At 32.5% G+C, this 19,852-nt stretch overlaps 1 protein-coding gene and 1 long non-coding RNA gene across 5 annotated transcripts in view; one reads left to right on the top strand and one right to left on the bottom strand.

Annotated features, from left to right (window-relative positions):
• The window catches only part of LOC146996579 (uncharacterized), a 40,932-nt gene extending 28,094 nt beyond the window's left edge, over positions 1–12,838 (bottom strand). The window contains exon 1 of the long non-coding RNA XR_015042241.1: positions 12,469–12,838. This is a non-coding gene — a long non-coding RNA (uncharacterized LOC146996579). The remainder of the gene's footprint in view (positions 1–12,468) is intronic.
• LOC118190517 (uncharacterized) overlaps positions 1–19,836 on the top strand; it is a 309,842-nt gene extending 290,006 nt beyond the window's left edge. For 3 of the 4 annotated variants that reach the window (XM_085821045.1, XM_085821046.1, XM_085821047.1), the window contains 6 exons: positions 435–1,898; positions 7,309–7,587; positions 11,297–11,563; positions 12,907–13,393; positions 14,391–14,622; positions 15,722–19,836. In XM_085821045.1, coding sequence (XP_085677171.1) covers positions 435–1,898; positions 7,309–7,587; positions 11,297–11,563; positions 12,907–13,393; positions 14,391–14,622; positions 15,722–15,725 — 2,733 coding nt within the window. In that variant the 3' untranslated portion in view covers positions 15,726–19,836. Of the gene's footprint in view, positions 1–434; positions 1,899–7,308; positions 7,588–11,296; positions 11,564–12,906; positions 13,394–14,390; positions 14,627–15,721 lie in introns of those variants that run through there. The other variant, XM_085821048.1, reaches the window with a different exon arrangement.
• The last annotated feature ends 16 nt before the right edge of the window (positions 19,837–19,852 follow it).

Genomic DNA, 19,852 nt, shown 5'->3' with positions numbered 1-19,852 from the left:
TAAAGTTTTTAAAATTATTCTGTAACGGATACTTCTGCCTGCGTCCTTAATTGCTATACAAGTAAGAAAAATTAAAACGCTTTGAAAAAGCTTTTTTTCCCTTAACATTTTTCAGAAACGTATTTTTCTGAAAATTTCGAATAGAATTGAGTTTTACTAATTACCAGACTTTATTATTTTATCAAGTTACAAATGTGCTGCTCATTAATGTAAACTCAAGTTAAGGTTTGTTTTTTTATATCAAGGTTTACGAAAGGACTCGGTAAATTTTAAAAGCAATGTTTCTTTCAGAGTTTCATATCTTTTTCAATTATTTTTATTTGCGTCCCCCCCAACTACATGTTCTGAATTTGCATCATGAAACGAAATTTACATATATTAAGTTCTTGTGTTTTTAATTCTGCAATGTATTTTTATTTATTTATTTATTTCAGGTTGGCAAATATTCTCCTGACGAAGGTTTATTTCTGAATTTCAGTAAAATAAGAACTTATAACGAATACGGGAAAGAAGTTAGTCTTTATGACGTCAAATCTACTTGCGAATCCTGCAAGAAAGAACCTGCAAATCTGTTCACATCCACAATGCAGATTGTTCCAAAACAAGACTTCGCTGTCACTGTTTTGATGCCCGTCCACAAGAAAGGTAGTACTTTCTTTACCTGTGGTGAAATGAGAGATGAAGTAATGTTCCACCACTTGACAGCCATCGCCTTTGCCATTGACAAAATTAACAAAAATTCGACCCTTATGCCTGGAACCGAGATGGGGGCTATAGTGTTCGATTATTGTGACAGGCCACAAAGAGGCCAAGATCAACTATACAACTTCTTCTCTAAAGACAATGGTGAATTGTCTAATTTAAGAATTAAGCCGAAATCTATAATCGCCGCAGTGACTTACGGTACAGAACTTTCTAGAGAATCTTCTCCCATATTAGATTCAATGAATATTATGCAAATCGCAACACCTATAGATAGAATGGAATCTTTTGAGAACAACGATATATTATACACCGCCCCTTCGACAATGTCTCAGATACAAGCTCTTCTAAGTATTCTGAAAAAATTTGGCTGGGAATATGTTAATGTTGTGTACAGCAATACTGACTTTGGGCGGGCAGGTTATTACCAATTTTCCAAAGGCGCAAAGAAAAGGGGCATTTGTCTTGCCAATGTAGTCATAGTTGAGCCTGAAAGTGAGAAAGAGTCTTTGCTGACCAATCTTCAAAGTGGCTTGAATCGCGATGCTAAGATAGTAGTTTCACTTGTTGATGACTTGCCAGTAGTTCAAAAAATGATTACAGCTATAAAAATAAGCAAAGTATTAACAAAATATGTTTGGATCGGTACTGAAACTTGGGGTAATGATCCAATGATTTTGAATAATCTGAAAGACGCCCAGTTCGATGCTATAACGCTAAAAATAGAGAGTCAGGATATTCCAGAGTTCAAGAAGTTCTACGAAGGACTGACATTATGGAACCACTATCCTATTCCTGACGCATGGTTTGAAGAATTTTGGCAAAGTCGTTTCCAGTGCCAGCTTACCAATAGCGTTGGTGTACAAAAGCAATACACTCCCATCTGCACTGGCAAAGAACGCTTATCCTCGGATGAACTCTCGCATAATGAACATATTTATCAAGCTATCCAGACAATTGAATCTATAGCACAAGGACTACATTCATATCTTAACCAAAAATGCCCCTATGGTATGGCAGCAATGAATATCGATGACTGTGGTACTGATTCGAGACTGGAACTTCAGAAAGATATTCATATTGCTCTTCATGGTGATTATTCAGAATGCCAAGAATGTGGATCTTCAAGTACAGTATTTGGATATGATGTGTTACAACATTCCGTGGCAAGAAATGGATCGAATTTACACATTCAGGTATTAATAAATTCTTACAAATTCTAATGCAGGGTTCTCAAAATATGTTTGCTAACAGATCTTTTTAGGAATTTCTCAAATTTTTTACCGACCATTTAATTACATAATTTTGATAGGATTAAAAAAAGCATTTATGTGATTTTTTAGGTTATTTATTTTAGAGTATTTATTATTTTTTAGGTTACGTAGGTTAGATTTTAAATTACGTTTCTTAATTTTGTAAATTCTAGTTCAACTCAATATCCATCGAAAATGAAGAAAATAGTAAATTCTCTGAATCGAAAATACCAAATTTACGGAAACAGAACAAAATATTATTATTATTATTATATAATAATTATATATATTATATATATATTATATATATATATATATATAATATATAATTTATTTACTAAATAAAATTGATTATATTATCTCCTAAGATTAATTATAGTATAATGATCTGAAAAGAGTGAATCCATACTTAGTAAGTTCTATTTCGAAAGATGTTTTTAAGTAACTGGAATGTTAATTGTTAAAAATGTTTAACGGGGACTGGAATTAAATCATGAATAACAGTTTTAAAAGGAATAAATTAAGAATTAAATGCAAGTAATCATTGTCATTGATCGGAAATTAGTTGACTTTTCAAGGGTAACAAACCAACTTCAACGAACAATAATTAAGAAATAAATACGAAGGTGCTTCGTCCTTTACTCGCCAGCGGCCGAGCGGTAAAGTCGCTGAACACTGGTAGTTCGGTTCGAGGTTCGAATCCCGCGAACGGGCTGGCTGCATGGGCGTTTTCGTGGTTTTCCCCATGTGTAACGTGTATACGAGCCAGTTTCCCTTAGAAAGTCCTCCACGAAGGCATCCCTTAGGCAGATAGCCTTCGAGGCTTTGCCATAATTACACACACACACACACACACACACGTCCTTTACTCGAGCAATAAGGCGATGCCAAACCGGCAATTCAAGTCAGGCCAAACATTTCTGTGAATAGAAGGGATTAAGAACCAATGCAGAGATCCAAAGAACTTATTTCGATTAAGTAATTTAGCTAATTCAGTTTTGAGTGAAAAGCAATTGCAGTAAAAGTGATATCGCTCGAGTAAGCATTCCCCGATATATATTATTATATATATATTATTATCCCGATATATATTATTATATATAATATATATATACAATTCAATAATAAATTTAGCCCAATTTATCATATCTAAATAATGATTTAATATATCATATATCTCAAAAGTAAAAAGGAAAGAAAATAAAAACTTACTTCGAAAAGATAGTTCTAATTCCCTTCCAAGTTTTTTTCATTTTATGTTTAAACAACCGCTAAAAATGTAAGGCTATTATAAATCATATCCGAAATAAACTTTCCAAAGTGGAAGCCGTTAGTCTCATAACTCATTTTATTTCGATTACTTACATTTTTTACAGCAAACAAAAATATATTACAAAAATTTTTTCTTCCTTTTAAACACAATATAAATATTTAAGATAAAAATATGAAAGCAAACTTCTAAATGTAATTGATTGTAACCTCTTTTATTTTTTATTTAATTTGGGGACTTTATATCTCTATCTTAAAAATAGCGCTATAAGTCATTCAAATTAATCATGCGATCCTACGTAAGTATAACGCAGATACCTCTTGTCCAATGAAATAATTGTAAAACAAAACTTTTTAACTCGAAGTGAAACTTTTGACTCCCTCCCTTCTTCCTCTGAATTGATACGTCACTTTTCGCTTTAACTTCTGTGGTGGGTGGATGCTTCGCTATGCTCGCTTCTACCACCATAGTATAAAAAATATAAATGTTCTGGAAATAGGCACATTTAAGTGCCAAGTAAATTGTGGCCATAAATGTGAGTTTAAAAAAAAAGAAAATTAATTTATCTCGGCTTGTTCCTCTTTAATATGGATCAAGTATCTACGCTTAACAACATTGCTGCGGTTCTACATCTCAGTGGTCTTACATCCGTGCTTCCAAAATTGCGCTTGCATTACCTATCTTTTAAGTGTAATTATTATGTATTTATAATAGGATAAAATTAGTTTTAAAACCAAATAGTTACAATTTATTTATATATATTATATTTAATGAATTTTAATATATTTTTTTCGTCAAATCCAGTCGACCCTTCTCAGTATCACATCGACCACTTTAGAGAGCCCTACCTTAGTCATATCGATATCCCCTAGAATTAATTTAATCAATGATATTAACTAGATTTGTTAATAGTTAGTTGATTTGGAGTTAAAAAAGGCCCAGTTGTTAGCCTGCTTACACAGAAACTTTCTTTGTTTGAGGAGGGCAATATGATAATCAGATAACATGAAAATATGCGTCTGAAAAAATTGCTGTTAAGTACTTGTCTATGAGACCAGATATTTGTAATCTGAAATATAACTTGTAATCTGAAAAATTTTCGTCAATTAACAGAAAAAATTATTTATAGTGAAAGTAATTCAAAGTAAGAGCTCACCATTCTTGATTTGTAAATTCCTAATCAAGTGCAAAAAAAATACAGTTTTAACACGGAAAGATCTACTTTCAAGCTTTTAAATTACAAAGGAAAATAACTCTGTGTATCAATGTTTATTTAGGAGGTTAACATTTACACATTTCACTCAATTAAAGAAATTCATCTTTACAAACAAACAAAGGCAAATACCTGCAATTTGTATTATCATATTCGCCAAATTTTACGAATTTTTCGTAATTTTGCTCAGTTTAAAAATTTGCTCAGTTTTTCTATCTCACAAAATTCATTATTAAAACAATTTCGCCATTTTTTTGTAAAGACTGCAAAGATCCTATGAATTTGGCGATTTATTGCCAAATGTGTACTTCAAGCACTTATTTTTGGAAAGAATTCAAATTAATTGTATTCGATTGTATCAAAAAAACGTTTTTTCCTTTTGGAAAACGAATGCGAGAATTTTCTTTTAATTTTAATTTTTAAATTAACTTATCTCTAATGCATCGATAGATTTGTCGACTTAGTGATGATCTTTTGAATATATTAAGAACAATTTGGCTACAAAAGTTTTGATTTGATGAATGCGAATTTCATGGCGGATTTCTTAATAAACGGAATAACGTTGTAAATTTATCATTAAAATAACTCTAACATTGAAATTAACGTCTTTTAGGAAAGAACGCAGCCCAAAAGGGTGTTGGCCCGAATGGGGGGGGGGTCTCTTAGTCTCGAAATGGAATTTTGAGTTGTCCACTATGAACGGCTGTATCACTTTTCAAATTCTTGCCGCCAAATATTATCGTTCTGTATTATTTTTAAAGAAATTAAATAATGAGGAATCTGCGTATTTGTATGTATGTTCTTCGCATTGTAAAAAGACGACGGTACCTAGAGCCATCAAATTTTGAATAAGATAGTCTTTTATCCGAATATCTGAACCTGGAAGCCCGAATTTTGAATTTCGAATTTTAAAAAACTTTAATAAGTTTTTGATTAATAAACTCAATGATTAGAAAGCGAGCAGTGGCAACATTGTACAGAATAAAACGTTTTTATCTCTAGTGTTCAAGACTGTCAGTCGGAAATTCTGATTGGATTGGATTATTCAATTACGGCAAAGCACACGAGGGCTATCTGCCTAAAGGGAGGGATGCCTTCGTGGAGGACTTTCTAAGGGAAACTGGCTTGTATACACGTTACACATGGGGAAAACCACGAAAACGGCCATGCAGCCAGCTCGTTTGTGGGATTCAAACCTCGGACCGAACTACCAGGGTTCAGCGTCTTTACCGCCCGGAAGTTCTGAAGATATTATGTTTTTAAATATTTTGTGATTTTTGTTGTTGAATTAACTTTTATGTGGCCTAAGTGGGAAGAACATGATATTTAATTAATAAATTTAACACATAAAACGTTAATAGTAAATAAAAAGACAAAGTTTTGCAAGTCACTTAAAGGTTGAAAAAAGAGAAAAATTTATACCAAATTTAACGCTACATCGAGAATTCTAAACTTATGTTATTGTGAATATTTAAAAATATTTTTCGTTTTGCTGTTGAATTGCATATGGCGTAAGTGCGAAAAGCCTCATTTTTCTTCAAATAAAGCTAAAGAAATGGGTTAGCAAGATTGAGTTGAAGAGCAGACTGGTAGACTGCGAGCTCAGCGACAGTGTAAAAAAAACTTAACAGACCCCTTTGGGCGAGCCGTTAAAACCTGATTCCTTTCAGACTTTACTTTTTTTTTTTTTTTTTTTAATTATACTATTTTCTTTCCCTCTGTTTTGTTTTAATCTTTCATTTTGTCGATTTTTTATTAATTCTGAATTTTAAACGTGATTATAAATGTTGTATAACATAGTTTCCGAATGTAATAAAAGCAGAAGCATTACTGTAAGTATATTAAAATTAATTTCATTTGCCAAATTTTCCATTTTTATGACCAATGCTTTTCCTTCGGTAACTATTTTAAAACTTTCATGTCTGTATCAGTTTCCTGTGTAAAATTCATTTCACATTTTTCTCCAGATTTTTTCAGTCTTGTATTTTATTCGGATGTTGGCAGGTATGCTCTACAGTTAATTAAAAAGGATATGCTAGGTGATTGCTCTGCAACGTACTGGAGAAATAAACGTGTTCTCCATTGTGACCTAGCTGATATACATCATCATCATAAAATTTCTTTCGTCCTTCTTACTTTCAAAACCATACATCATAGCTGTATACTACAAGCTAACAATAATGTTTTAAATAAGCCAGATATTTCTTATTAACGTAGTTTTAAATTAAAAAACTCAGTTTCGTTAAATTTACGAGCTCTTAACTTTTTAGGCAGTCTCCATATCCTATAATTATATTCAGTAAAAACTTATTTGTAAAATATAAGTTTGACTCTGGTGAGACCAAAATTCACCATGATACTTAATTTCGCAATTTGGACTTCTGCCATCTTCTTCGCTATTCCTTGAGTGATGAGTAAGAAATAAATTAGAATAACTGGGAACTGATTTTTTTCTCCTTTATGACATTCAGTTATATTCTCTTTTGATTTACTAATGTATAACGTTCTTTAGTTTGAAATTTTGTTGTATTTGGTATGCGACAGCACTTTTACATAGGCCGTAAAAGCTGAAAATTCGTTAATAATATTCATATGTAGTTTTATTACTCTAGGATCATAGCCATACAAAAAATATATTTTTTTCCACTAAACTATGACCATATTGATTTTACTAAGCTCTTATACAACTGAAATATAGTTTCTTAGTAACGCTTTTTTTCAAATAAAATATTTAATTAATAGCAATAATCAACGTCAACCCTTGCCGCTCATTTTATTTGAATTAACTGGCTCATTAAAATCATTCTTATTTATTTGTTTTTTTAACAATGTTTCCTAAATTATGAGAACAGCTTTTTTATCACTTGCAGATTGGAAGCTGGAAAGATGGTATTCTGTTCATAGAAGATGCCAAAATTATGTTCTCGACAGAAGATATACCAAAATCGAAATGTAAAGAAGAATGCGGCAACTGCATGACTCAGCTGGGGAGCACACAGAGTTATTTGTCCTCTGAAGAACCCATCTATGCAAATTTCCAGACAGTCTGGGGCATCATTGTCACAGCATTGTCTGTCCTTGGAATGGTACTAGTCATCATTTGTGCCTTGTACTTCCTGATGTCATTCCCGATCACTGTTGGTACTACGGTAAGTTCTAGAATATTTTTCTGCTGTATAATTGATTAATAAAGATCATTTCATCGGTTTAAATGCATGATAAATTCATAATCATCATAAAATCATAATCATTCTTTTTTAATAAGAATTTTCAACGACATACATTTTGTAATGAAGTTACGAAATTATCTTGCGGGAATTCCGGCATTACCAGGCTTTACTGTAACTTACTGTACTTTAGTAATTGCTCCGCCTCGCAGCTTTGGTGTCCTTGAAGGTAGTGAGTGACCTTTGCCTTCTCTGCGGACATATGCGTCTGAAATGTTGACTGAACTACTTACTGCTAACTCTTGACTCATTTATGCTTTAAATCCTTCTAGAAAGAATTCTCTCACGAAAGCTTAAAGTTTTATTAATTTTAAAAATTTAAGAACTGCAATTCATATTTTATCAGTCACTTTTTAATTTTTAAGGGAGGATTGCGTAAGCGTCAAGTAAGTAAATAAAACACGCGAAGAGATGCAAATTGCTTAATTTCACTAAAATACACTCTATAACATAAAAACCGAAGTTATTAAAATGGGCCGAAATTTAGAAATGTGACGTACAAGTATTGAAAACGAAACACTAACAGTATTATACTCGTAGGAATTGAATGTTTTATTCAAGAAATACAGCAGCAATAGGGAAAAGAAAAATCAATAATGCTTTGGCCCACCTCTGACTCTGATGCAAGTTGTTATCCAGCTGGAATTGGTTCGTAGAGTTTGGTGGATGTTCTCCTGTGGGATTGCTTGCCATACGCGTTCCAACTGCCAAGTCAGATCAACGCGATAAAGAGACGATCCGAAACACCTGCTTATCAGACCCCAAAAGTGCTATATTGAGAAGAAATCCGGCCTGGGAAGTGTTGGAGAAGCACGAAGAAAAGTAGTAGAAAGGAGCGTCGTTTGTACGAGCAGGCAATTATCTTGTTGAAATGTAAGTCCAGGGGTTTGTGAAAACAAGGACAACATTTAGAGCCGTAGAATCTCGTCGACGCACCGCTGTATTGTAAGGGTGTCATGGAGGACAATCAACTGAAATGGCACCTCATACCATAACTCTTGGTTATCCGGCTGTGCGGATGACGACATTCAGGTTATATCCCACCGCTGTCCTGAAAATCTTTAGACACATCTTCGCTGGTCGCCGGGGCTCAGTTCGAAGCGTTGTAATCGACGATATACCAGGTCGAATGCGCATGCGCAGCGGTGAGGGTAAATCGGCGCAATGGCCTCCGTTACCTCAGTTGGCTGAGTTCCTAAGTGGTCATTGCAGTAACTACTGTTTCGGTTACACGTCGGATCGCTGAAATCGGGGGAAGGAGGAATCGGGGAACGATCACGCTGTTCTTGTATTCTGTCGTCGCTCTCTGTCAACTGCTACCTTCTTTACGCTATGTATGGCCATGATTCACTCGTTCCTGCCAATATCGTTAAATGGTAGCATGATTTCGATCCCAAATATCTAGCTATTATGCGATTTGTGCATCCTGCTTTAGTCCAGTAGCGTGTCCTCTCTAAGATAGTGCCATCTTCTCATACTGTTCGTGAACTCGTCTTAAAGGCATTGGCGCAGTCCACGTGGGTCAATGGAACCACATTCTTATGGAAGTCATGCCTTAGCTTTGGAATATTCTCTGTTTTATACACCATCGGGATACTCCGTTGCGAGACGCTGGAGCTCCAGCTAGTCATTCATTGGCTGCCAGCAGTTAATCATTGGCATAGTCTATAATAATGTATGGACACGTAATTTTGTCTCATTCGGATAATTCCTTTTCGGTGCATCGTTTTCCATGTTATAGAGTGTTTATAAGAGTTTTGGTTTTTAGGAAAAGCTTTAGAAATCAGTTGGTGTCAGACCGGCAGAATAGAATGAACTTTTAAGCAGATTATTTCCACAAGTTTGAATGGGCACTATTACCTTATCCATTAGTGTGTTATCACACACTGAAAAACTACTTTCTGAAAAGCTGCATCGGCACTGGCCGTGGTGTTCTGTCTAACAACGAACAGAAAAGAGCATTAAACAGAGATTTAAAAGAACTTCCAAAGGCTTTAAAAAGCAATATTATGTTTTCAATTGGTGTCACTCACTGTCAAATCTTCAGAAGAAGAAATGCACTGACATTGGTGGTGGTGTTCTCGTTAATGGCGAATAGAACAAAGCGTTAAGCAGAGGTTTTAAAAGGAATTTTTGCTTTGCCTATTTGTGTCACCACGTATGTCTGCTTCTGAAAATGCATCGACATTGGTAGTGGTTTTCTGTTCAACAGAAAATATGAAGTGTGCGGCTGTCATATTATGCCAGATATTACCCGTGTTATAGCGTAATGGCAGAGAAGCCTTAAAACTTTGCCAGGTGTTATTGTTATATGGAGTTATGACGAAAATTATTGGTGTTGTAGTCAAGCGTTATAGTTGTAATGATAGTAAGATATTTACAGAATTTTAGTAATGCACTCTATGTAATATTTGTAATGTATATTTAGCATTTCCCATTGAAATTGCTCTATTCTGATGAAATGGAACATAATGGAACACTAGCGTATGCATGGCTCACTATAATGGAACGTTCCAGCTGCTTTCTTGTGTCTCATGTAGGTGAAAGCATGCGCTTTTAGTTTGTTCTTAGGCAGAACTTTTGCCGCGAATGAAAATTTATCTTCGGGCCAATGGATACATCTTTAAACATTAATAATAGAAATGAATGAAGTAGTGTGTGTAGCGACCATTCTGAATTTCTTTAAAATGGGAGTTCCTTTTTTTCCGAGAAAAGTACCTTCACAGACAAATATGCGCGCTTTGTTTACACAACTAATGCATCACTTCACAATGCGAGTTAATAAACGTTCTCTTCAGAATTGTTAGGGTTAATACTTTCAGTTTCTTATGTGCATTCATTCTGTGCAAAATCAAAATGTATTCCGAATAGTCAAGATGACAGAAGATTCACCTAACGGTTAATAACATAAATTTACTTTGATCCCAGCCGCCCAAACGATATAGTGGTTAGGGGATACCGAATGGCCCGTGTTGGAATCAAGGAGAAGACATGGATGTTTGTAAATGTCATAGTGTCTTTGCAGCATGGAGCCCTCTAACTACATGGCGAATCGCAAATCCTCTCGAGAGCTCTCCCTTGGTAGGGAAGAGAGGTGGAAGACCCTCCATCAAAATTGGAGCGGAACTGAGTGAAGTCGTACTGTCACCAGCATGGGGTTCAAGGCTCTAGCCAACGACAGGCAAAGTCTTGTTCACCTTGCAACGGTGAATTTCGTGGGTGGGCTTGTTCTGATGTTACTGTCAGACAAGCGAGATAAGTCACAACAACATCTGGTGCAGAGCAGCAAAATTAATGTCAACTATTTTCAAAATCTTGGAAGATTCTCAGATATCATTATATTTTTCGTGCACATCCCTTACTTCATTGAATTACGCTATTGGCATGCACAAACGGGGACACCTGCTCACTTTACACTAAGTGCTTAATAAGCACAGGATTTCTCTTAGAAATATTAATAGAAAGATAAAATTTTTCGTTGATATTCTGAAAGCACAGTATAAATGTTAAAATTCTTAATAGCCAAAAACAAAGATGTATAAAAGTTTTCCTGGAGTATGATTATCGGGTACTGTAAATATGTTTTGACGTTCGTATGTAGTAATTATAGTATACTGTATTGCTTTTTCAGGTACTCGGATATATGATTCTGTTTGGACTTCTGCTGCTGTATGCAGTCAACTTTGCTTTTGTGCTTTCACCTACGGAAGGAACATGCGGTATTCGCAGATTTGGTCTCGGACTGGCATATGCTGTCATCTTCTCGGGAATGCTGGTGAAAGTTATGAACACTTGGAGACTCATGGGCTACAACGGTAGTCGTATTCTTAGTGATGGTACACGACTGTCCAGTCCTGCTGGTCTTCTCGTAATTGCAGTTGGATTAGTAATAATTCAGGTATGAAAGAACTGTGAGGTTTCTTATTTGAATATATGTTTACTTATTTCAGTGTATTAGTTTACATATTGTATTTTCCATAATCTTAATGTTTCCCTGGAGGAATACATATCTATCAAAAGATACAAAGATTTGGATTTTATAAACATGCCAATGTTTCTTAGGATTCATAAGTTATCAATAACAGAGTAATTTTTATCGCTGTAAAAAATGGTGACCGGAAAAATGCCCACAGGAATAATGCTCACAAAATAATGTTCACAGGTATAAATGCTCACAGGAAAAAAGCCCACACAGAAATATGCCCACATTGAAAAAAGCTCACATGGAAAAATGCTCACTTAGAAATATGCTCACACAGAAAAAAGCTCACATAGATATATGCTCGCATGAAAAATAAGCCCACTGATAAATAAAATACGTAGAAAATCCTTACATTAATCAATCAATAATTAATCGATTTGAACATCGTACACCTACTTGAATTTTTCAAAGAAAAATTATTTAAATTACGAAAACATCTATGGTATATGTATATATATCAAAAACTATATAACTTATGTGTAGATTCATTTGCTATATAAGATTAACAAATGGACTGTATTGAATTAGGAAAAGAGAGAAGGAAGGAAGAAAAATGAAATAGAATATGCAGTGAAAAATTATTATAATTTTAATTGTAAAAAAATAAAATAATAGTCAATATAAGTTACACATTTTATAATATAAACATTTAGAAGAATAACAAATATAAATAATTATTTTATTTTAATTACGTAAAATACCTTATTATATATAAATCATGAATATATATTTCAAAAAGTTATAAATACACAAAATTACTGAATATTAGCTAATATGTGTAAATATCTAATTTTATCATCGATTTCATCATAGTTACTTACATGATTCGCGATTACTGAATATAAGTTTTCATATCACCTGGCCAAATCAATAATTACCCACAAGGTCAAATTGCTTTAAGATAATCCTGTAATGCAAAATCCAAAAGACACAAGTAAATATTTAACAAGAGAAGGCAATTTTGAATCGGACAGGATCGCTGCTTTAGTGAAATCCATAGGAAAGGAAAATTTTTTCACCAGCTCCATCATCTCTATTCATTAGCCATTAATCTAACCTGTAAAAGTATTAAACATTAAAAAAAATACATTTTCATTGTGTTGATTATATTTCATAATGTTTAAATTTAACATGCCTATCTATTATGAATCTAATTTTGTATATCATGAGCATTATTAATATGGAAGCAATAAAAATGTTCTTTCTATTGAGAACAGTGTGCATATACTCATATCACCTTTTTTTCCCCACCCTCGCAGATTGTTTTATCTGCTGCTTGGCTGATACTTATGCCACCCAAAACCGGAGCTTTCGAACAGGTGTGGCGATGTGCTCCACCTACCACATTTGAAGAAGGTCTTGTGGTCTCCCTCATCTACGTCATGCTTCTCCTGGCTATAACAACCCTCTTTGCCCTTTTGACATGGCAGTGCCAAGATAACAACAGAGAATCTAGATGGATATTAGCTTGTGCCATTCTTGTGGCCGTCGTATGGCTGGCATGGACGATTCTATCTACCCAGTTGTCTCCACACTACAGAGATACCACTATAGCAGCTGCCAATCTCGTGAATGCCACTATCATTATGATATTCTTATACTTGCGCAAAGTATATCTTTACAGCAAGTTATCGAGGCAAGCCAGAGATCAGGACCTCAAGGCCCATCTTCAGCCAACTACCTACAGCCACTCTTTGTATGGTTCTTCCCAGAAAACTTTCTCCACGTTAGCTCCTGTGCTATATGGTAGGTACTATTTGTTGCATTCTGGAGGTGGTCTTTGGTGTTATATGGATGATTTTCCTATATATCGCATATATGTCATCAGAAAAACAGTCTTGTACATAAAATGTCTTATGCTGTATCTTATGTCTCATGTAACTTGTTTTGCATACTCAGGGTTTCTACAGCAAACATAAAGTAAATCATACTATAATGTAAAGTAAATCCTATTATAGAGAGTGAATCATACTATAACATTAAAATTTTAGCAAGTAACTGGCGAAAAGACAAGTCAAATTTAATAAAAAGAAATTTGCTTTTGATAGAGCTGTCAAATTACTGTTTGATTTAATGCTTTAGTGTAATTAATTAAAACAAATTAATTTCACTACAAGAAACAGAATTATTTATAAATTAGTTATGGGACATTAAAAATAGAAAGCAGTTTTATTAAAATCAAACTGACTATTCCATTAAAAGCAGTTTATGTTGTTTTCTATTATTTACCAAAGGAAATATTTCCGAGAAAAAAATTATGTACAGGATTAAAGTAAAAGAAATAGATAGGTTAAGTGCTCATAAAACTGAAAAGTGTTTGTTTCTTTATCAGGAAGCATTTAATACTTTTATAGAGAGTCTTCAAGTTTACCACCTTCTCTATTTGTCTGTTTAACAGGACAACAACTCCATGTGAGCTTTCTTGATATCTGTCGAGGTAACATAGTAAAAATTTAATATTTATCCTAAATGATGCTCCCTTGCACTGGTACCAGGAAATTAAAATTTACTTGGACAGAAATCTGGCTTGCTATCCAACAAGCATATGGTTCTAGTATGTTGGCCATCGATAAGTCCGGATTTAAAACCACATGACAACTTTTTTCTAGAGATACATCAAGGGTCGAATTTTTAATCCTCCCTTTCTCTCAAGTTTTGGCGATCTTTAAAAAATATATATATATATATATATTATTTCAATGCAGCATCAGCTATACCAAAAATTTCTGTTTCACTTCTTCAGGTTCACAAGCGTCTCTAAACACAAAGAAATTATACAATGGACCATCTTCCCGTGTTGAACTCATAAATTGCCCAGAGGACAACAAAAGTGACAGTTCAGGGTCTGTCCAGGTGCAAGCAACAGATCTTTATCCTTTGGACATGTACGATGGAGGAAGCCAGTTCCAGCCAGTTACCTCACTCTATGGAAGCAATCATACACTTGTTCTAGATGATACTCTAACTTTTGGGAGGTAAGTTTTCCCTTCAAAACAATTACAGGAGTCGAAAGACAACTTCAGAACTAGTTATTAATTTACAGGGTACTAGAAGTTAGCCAATATTCTCTGAAATATTTTTACTACAGTTAATTACTGCCATAGATTTTAAAAGCCTTTACTACATTTCATTGTCATTAACAGCAGAACACAAATCCAAATGATAACTAATTCTCTATGCAACTCCTCAAACTTCGTCGAGAGAATCTTTTAAATTATTATTATTTTTTGCCCCTCAGAGGCAGGGAAGTAAAATCATCTTCAGTAATATAAATGTTAAAAAAGTATATCAATAATGGGTGCACTTATTAAGAAAAAGGAAAGAAATTCATTATTTAGCCCACTAACCTCATAAACCACAGCTTTTCATTCTTCGAATAAGAATGTCGGGGGGATGCTTACATCTGTTGCTGCGATTCCTCTTCCCCAGAATGGACAAGAATCTGAAAGCCTTCACAAGTGGTGTAAATAGGCCATGCAGGGCTCACCATATAGAAGTATTCTTAGACAGTCTGCTGGATTGAGTACATACTTTAACTTTGAAAACAGAAATTGGTCATTAATTTTGATAAAAAGGATATAGGTGCTTAATAAACGTAATCCGCTTCATATGATGATCATTATGTGAGGTGTTTCCAATAGGTCACTACAGGATTAATTTTAATTCTTCGTCAAAACTGAATTAAATCACAAAATATCATAAAAATAATTAACTACCAGTGTTCAGCATCTTTACCACTCATCCACTGGTGAGCCCCTTTAGTTATGGGAATAAAACTTGACGAAAATGAAACGCATGCTTACATTATAATGATGACAGGCAATTTGACTTGCTTTATGATTCCGACTTCTCTTTGTACAATCTATTCTTTCAAGAAATTTGTACATTCTTAGTTAAATCACCACATATTTTTTGCAAATTTTGATTACTATTGTGTTTTCTTCCATCAAAATGAAGGAATGATTTATTGCTATTACATCTATTGTAGATTTTAATAAGATGTGCCAGTTTTACATTATTAAATGAATTATTTTTAAAATTTGCACTAAACTCATTACTCATTATACTTTCCAGGTAACATCATAGCAGCAGATAACAAGTATTATACAGCAACATTCCAATTTTCATTGAAGAATGCATCTGAATGTGAATGAAGCCAATCAAGGGTGAAGTGTAAAATTACACTTATTCGTAGAAAGATCAAAGATTTTGCAAATCGATGTATAAAATGTGTTTTATTGGTCATTTTCCTATTATGTCTGGAAAAACCTAATAACAGGGGCATATGATTTTAGCATTAGGCAGCTAACTAATGGAAGCAAATATTGAAAATTTTAATTATAAAATCAACAACACGTCCTTATATAGTTCCTTAGAACTATTTTTTAAATTGCTAGATGGATTACATCCTGCATAACCATTTAGCTCATTTATGAGTTTATTTGTAAAGTTAGGTATAACTTTATTGGTAGAGTAATAGTATTTTTTCTTTGTCCATGTGGCTAAAATTTAAATATGCCCCTGTTTGCTGAATGAACAATCAAAATAATACATGTGGGAAAGGTTTATCAGAAAGAAAATTTTGTTTATATTATTCAAATCAAAGTAAAGAGAAAGTGTACATAATGTGAATTATTTTAATTAAGAGAAAAACAAGGAAGCCAAGCAGCTGAAGTGTAATTAATGATCATATCTCTTGAGAAATACAGAAGAGTACCTGTAAGATTAACAATCTAAAAACTGAAAATTTTGAAGTTTTAAAATGATTTTTATTACTTTATTTTGAAATGGCATCTTTGAGAGTATATAAATGAATTTCAGTTTTCAATTATTTCAGCTATCGAATTATTGATAAAAGTTAATGATAATTAAAATAATTTACCATCCTCAATTTTTTTTTTCATTACAATTTTTGTTGTTTGAAAATACTTGTCATTATAAGCTTATGCTTTATATGGATTATATTCAACAAATTCTCTACTTTATTGGTAGTTTAGTTGTTATTTTATGTTAATATATTGTTTTTTTACAGAATATTAAATGTTTATTTCAGTATTTGATAGCAACTTATGTTTTCCCAAAATAATGAAGTTATATATACACAAATATAAATGATTAAGAATTCTTTAGCAGGAAACCTAACAATCCATACTCACGAATCTTCATAATAATAGTACTCCTTTGTACTGTGTCTCAAGATTGCATATGTAAAATTAGCAGGCTTTCATGTTTTGATTTTAAATATGTATTACATATAACTGTATGGTTAATTACCATCATATGAACATTATAACTATTAAATTGATTTTATTAGACTACAAATGCTACGTTTTTCAACAAGGGATGAAAAAACAGGAATCTATACTGCCAAATACATATGGAGATACAGATAAGTATTATAAAATGATAATCACTGTTATTTCACGTATTTAAACTACTCACTTTGTAAGTACCCGAAACACTCTCCATGAGATCCATATTTAGAAACTCAGTTTTTCATTTGTAAAATTTTGATTAGTTCAGAAAACTTCATTTATGTACTTAAATATATTCAAATATGTACTTAGATATAGTGACTAGTATATCAATTTATGTACACACCTCAGTAAAGTGTTAGAATGTTACAGTCATTTTGTTGACTGACATGTGTTTCTAATTCAGTCTTGATTTGTTTTTTTCTTCCAGTTCTTGAAATTCAAAATATTCTTCATGCAGCTGTATTAATTATTGTAACAGGGTATAAATGAATCTTGCAATATGTCCATAGCTGAGATATATTAATTCAAAGATAAATTTGATTTCAAAATTAAAATAATGATAATTATTTCTAGAATTCATGAAATAGTTTCAAACTTTGGTATTTTTTGATTAACAAGGCATCAAACATAAATGCTGGCATGAAATCGAACTAATTAGATAGAGCATCTCTATTGATGTTTACAGAAAAAATGAAAAGAATGGTTATTTTATTAAATCCAAAATGAATACAAAAATCAAACACAAATACAGGAATTTTCAAATAAAAATACATGCAACTATTCCAGTTGACAACTGTATGGTCATTAATTTCTATAGTTGCAGTTAATGGAATTCCTAAATCAAACAGCAATCAGAGAAAAGATGTACAGATCTTCAAACCAGTATTCACTCCATAAACCTTTCTGGTCTTTCACTGTAGTGCTATTTCGGTGCTTTGATAGTGTTAAAGTATGGTTTCATTTTTCAGTTTCTGGAGTCTTGCATTATGGATGATATACCTTTGAAGAATTTTTAACTGCAGCTATTTGAAGCATTTGGTAATCACCAAATCCTGTAATCCATACTGATTCCTTCTTCCTCTTACCAAAAGTCCATACTGAAAATCTGAATCGATATACATTCTTTCCCTAAGTTCACTGCATAACTACTTGTGATATAAGTTAAATAGCTTACCACATTTGACATGCTGGCACACAATTACAACTAGTGCCCTTTTAAGTGGAAAATACCTAAATTTTGTATTATTCTTATTTTGAAGTTAGAGGAATTTTTATAAGTTTCAAGCAGTATTACAAATTTTTAGCTAAAAACTATAAAAATTATGTATTCATATAAATGTCAAAATTTTTATTTTGAACCTATATATCATAGCAAAGCACTGGATAAAAATGTGGTTCTCAGTTGAATAAAAAATTGTAAAAAAATAAATAAATAAATCATTTTAAACATGAAAATATTTTAAATTTTATTATAATACTCTTTCTAGCTCTGTAAATCAGAACTAATAGTCATATTAATATTAACTCTACCCCCACCAATATTAATTCTTTCAGATACTAGTTCTGTACATTTATTTTATTATCTTTTTGTTTTCTTAACTACGTCAAAGAATTTCCCAAAACTTAAATTTGAAAATCTTTTAGATGTTTTTTCCTCTACATGACCTACTATGACTAATAATTATTACAAATTGCTATTATTTTTTTTAAAGAAAAAATGGCAGTCTTACAAATCTAGTGCTACTTATGTGCAGCAGAGAAAATACTAGCCGGTACATTTGTGAACCAGGCAAAAATAATTCAAAACAACTAATAAACTACAAACAAATAGTACATATCTGATGACTGGGAATGCCCACATTTTCATTTTACAGCAAACACAGCTAAAGAAACCATAGTATTTACCTTTGTTACAATAGGTAACTTTTGTGTCATAAATGTAAACACTTATGTGTGTTCATCAATTACTTCTAACCTCCAAAATAATATTCTTACTACTTGACCAACTTGAAAGCCTACTTGAAAAAATTACCTACTTGAAAGCCAAAAGTGTGGCTCGATACAATTTTCATTTTTCTAGAATATTAAAAAAAGCTCTCAGATGGTTTTTAATCTTAGAAATACATATGTGTACCAACAGAAATAAAAATTCATGTACAGAAATTATCCAGCTGAAATTATTAATTTCTGTAGAGTGGATAATTAAAAATAAAAAAGCGATGAATTCAGTTCTTTCACTGTTGATATCTACAGAGCTAGTTTAATTTCATAAACACACATGATAATTTATAACATTACATTTTTCAGGTTTATAAATTCCGATTTCACAAAATTTGTTCTACATCTAATATTTTTCATTACCTACCTATTTATGTTGTATAAAATTTAAATTTTGCCTACCTATTTAAATTGTATCCACCTGTACATATATTCCTTACCCTTTCAAATTTATGTATTGTAAAATAAAACATATCATTTAAAGAATAAATAGTGATTTTTTTTCATTTGATTTATTATGAATATGTTTATTGAGATAAATACAGCAACTACTTAAATATTTGTGATAGACTAGTTTTTTATACTTTCTGTAGTTACACACCTTGTATGTGTTTTTTGTACAGAAATAGTGTTGAAATGTTATCACAGTCTCATTGTTGAACATTTTTTAATCTCATTATAGATGCTGTAATAATTTTCTGATGGAAAATTAAATGCCAAATGTTAGAAATCAAACTCCAGAAATCAAATTTTCCATACCAACGGAAATTTTTTAAAAATTATATGCAACATATTGTTAAATTATATTGAATGTTGTAATGGGGGAATAGTTACAGGTTGTACAAATTTTACCTGTTGACTTTGTGAACAGCATTAAAACTATTATGAGATGTGTAAATAGTGATGTTTATGAATAAACTTCTTTACAGTGGATTTTCATGTGCCCCCT

The sequence above is a fragment of the Stegodyphus dumicola genome, chromosome 7, assembly GCF_044657685.1.
Source record: "Stegodyphus dumicola isolate Sdum_Otavi_A_Nest chromosome 7, ASM4465768v1".
NCBI lineage: Eukaryota > Metazoa > Arthropoda > Arachnida > Araneae > Eresidae > Stegodyphus > Stegodyphus dumicola.
This window is presented reverse-complemented; position numbering and strand designations above follow the sequence as displayed.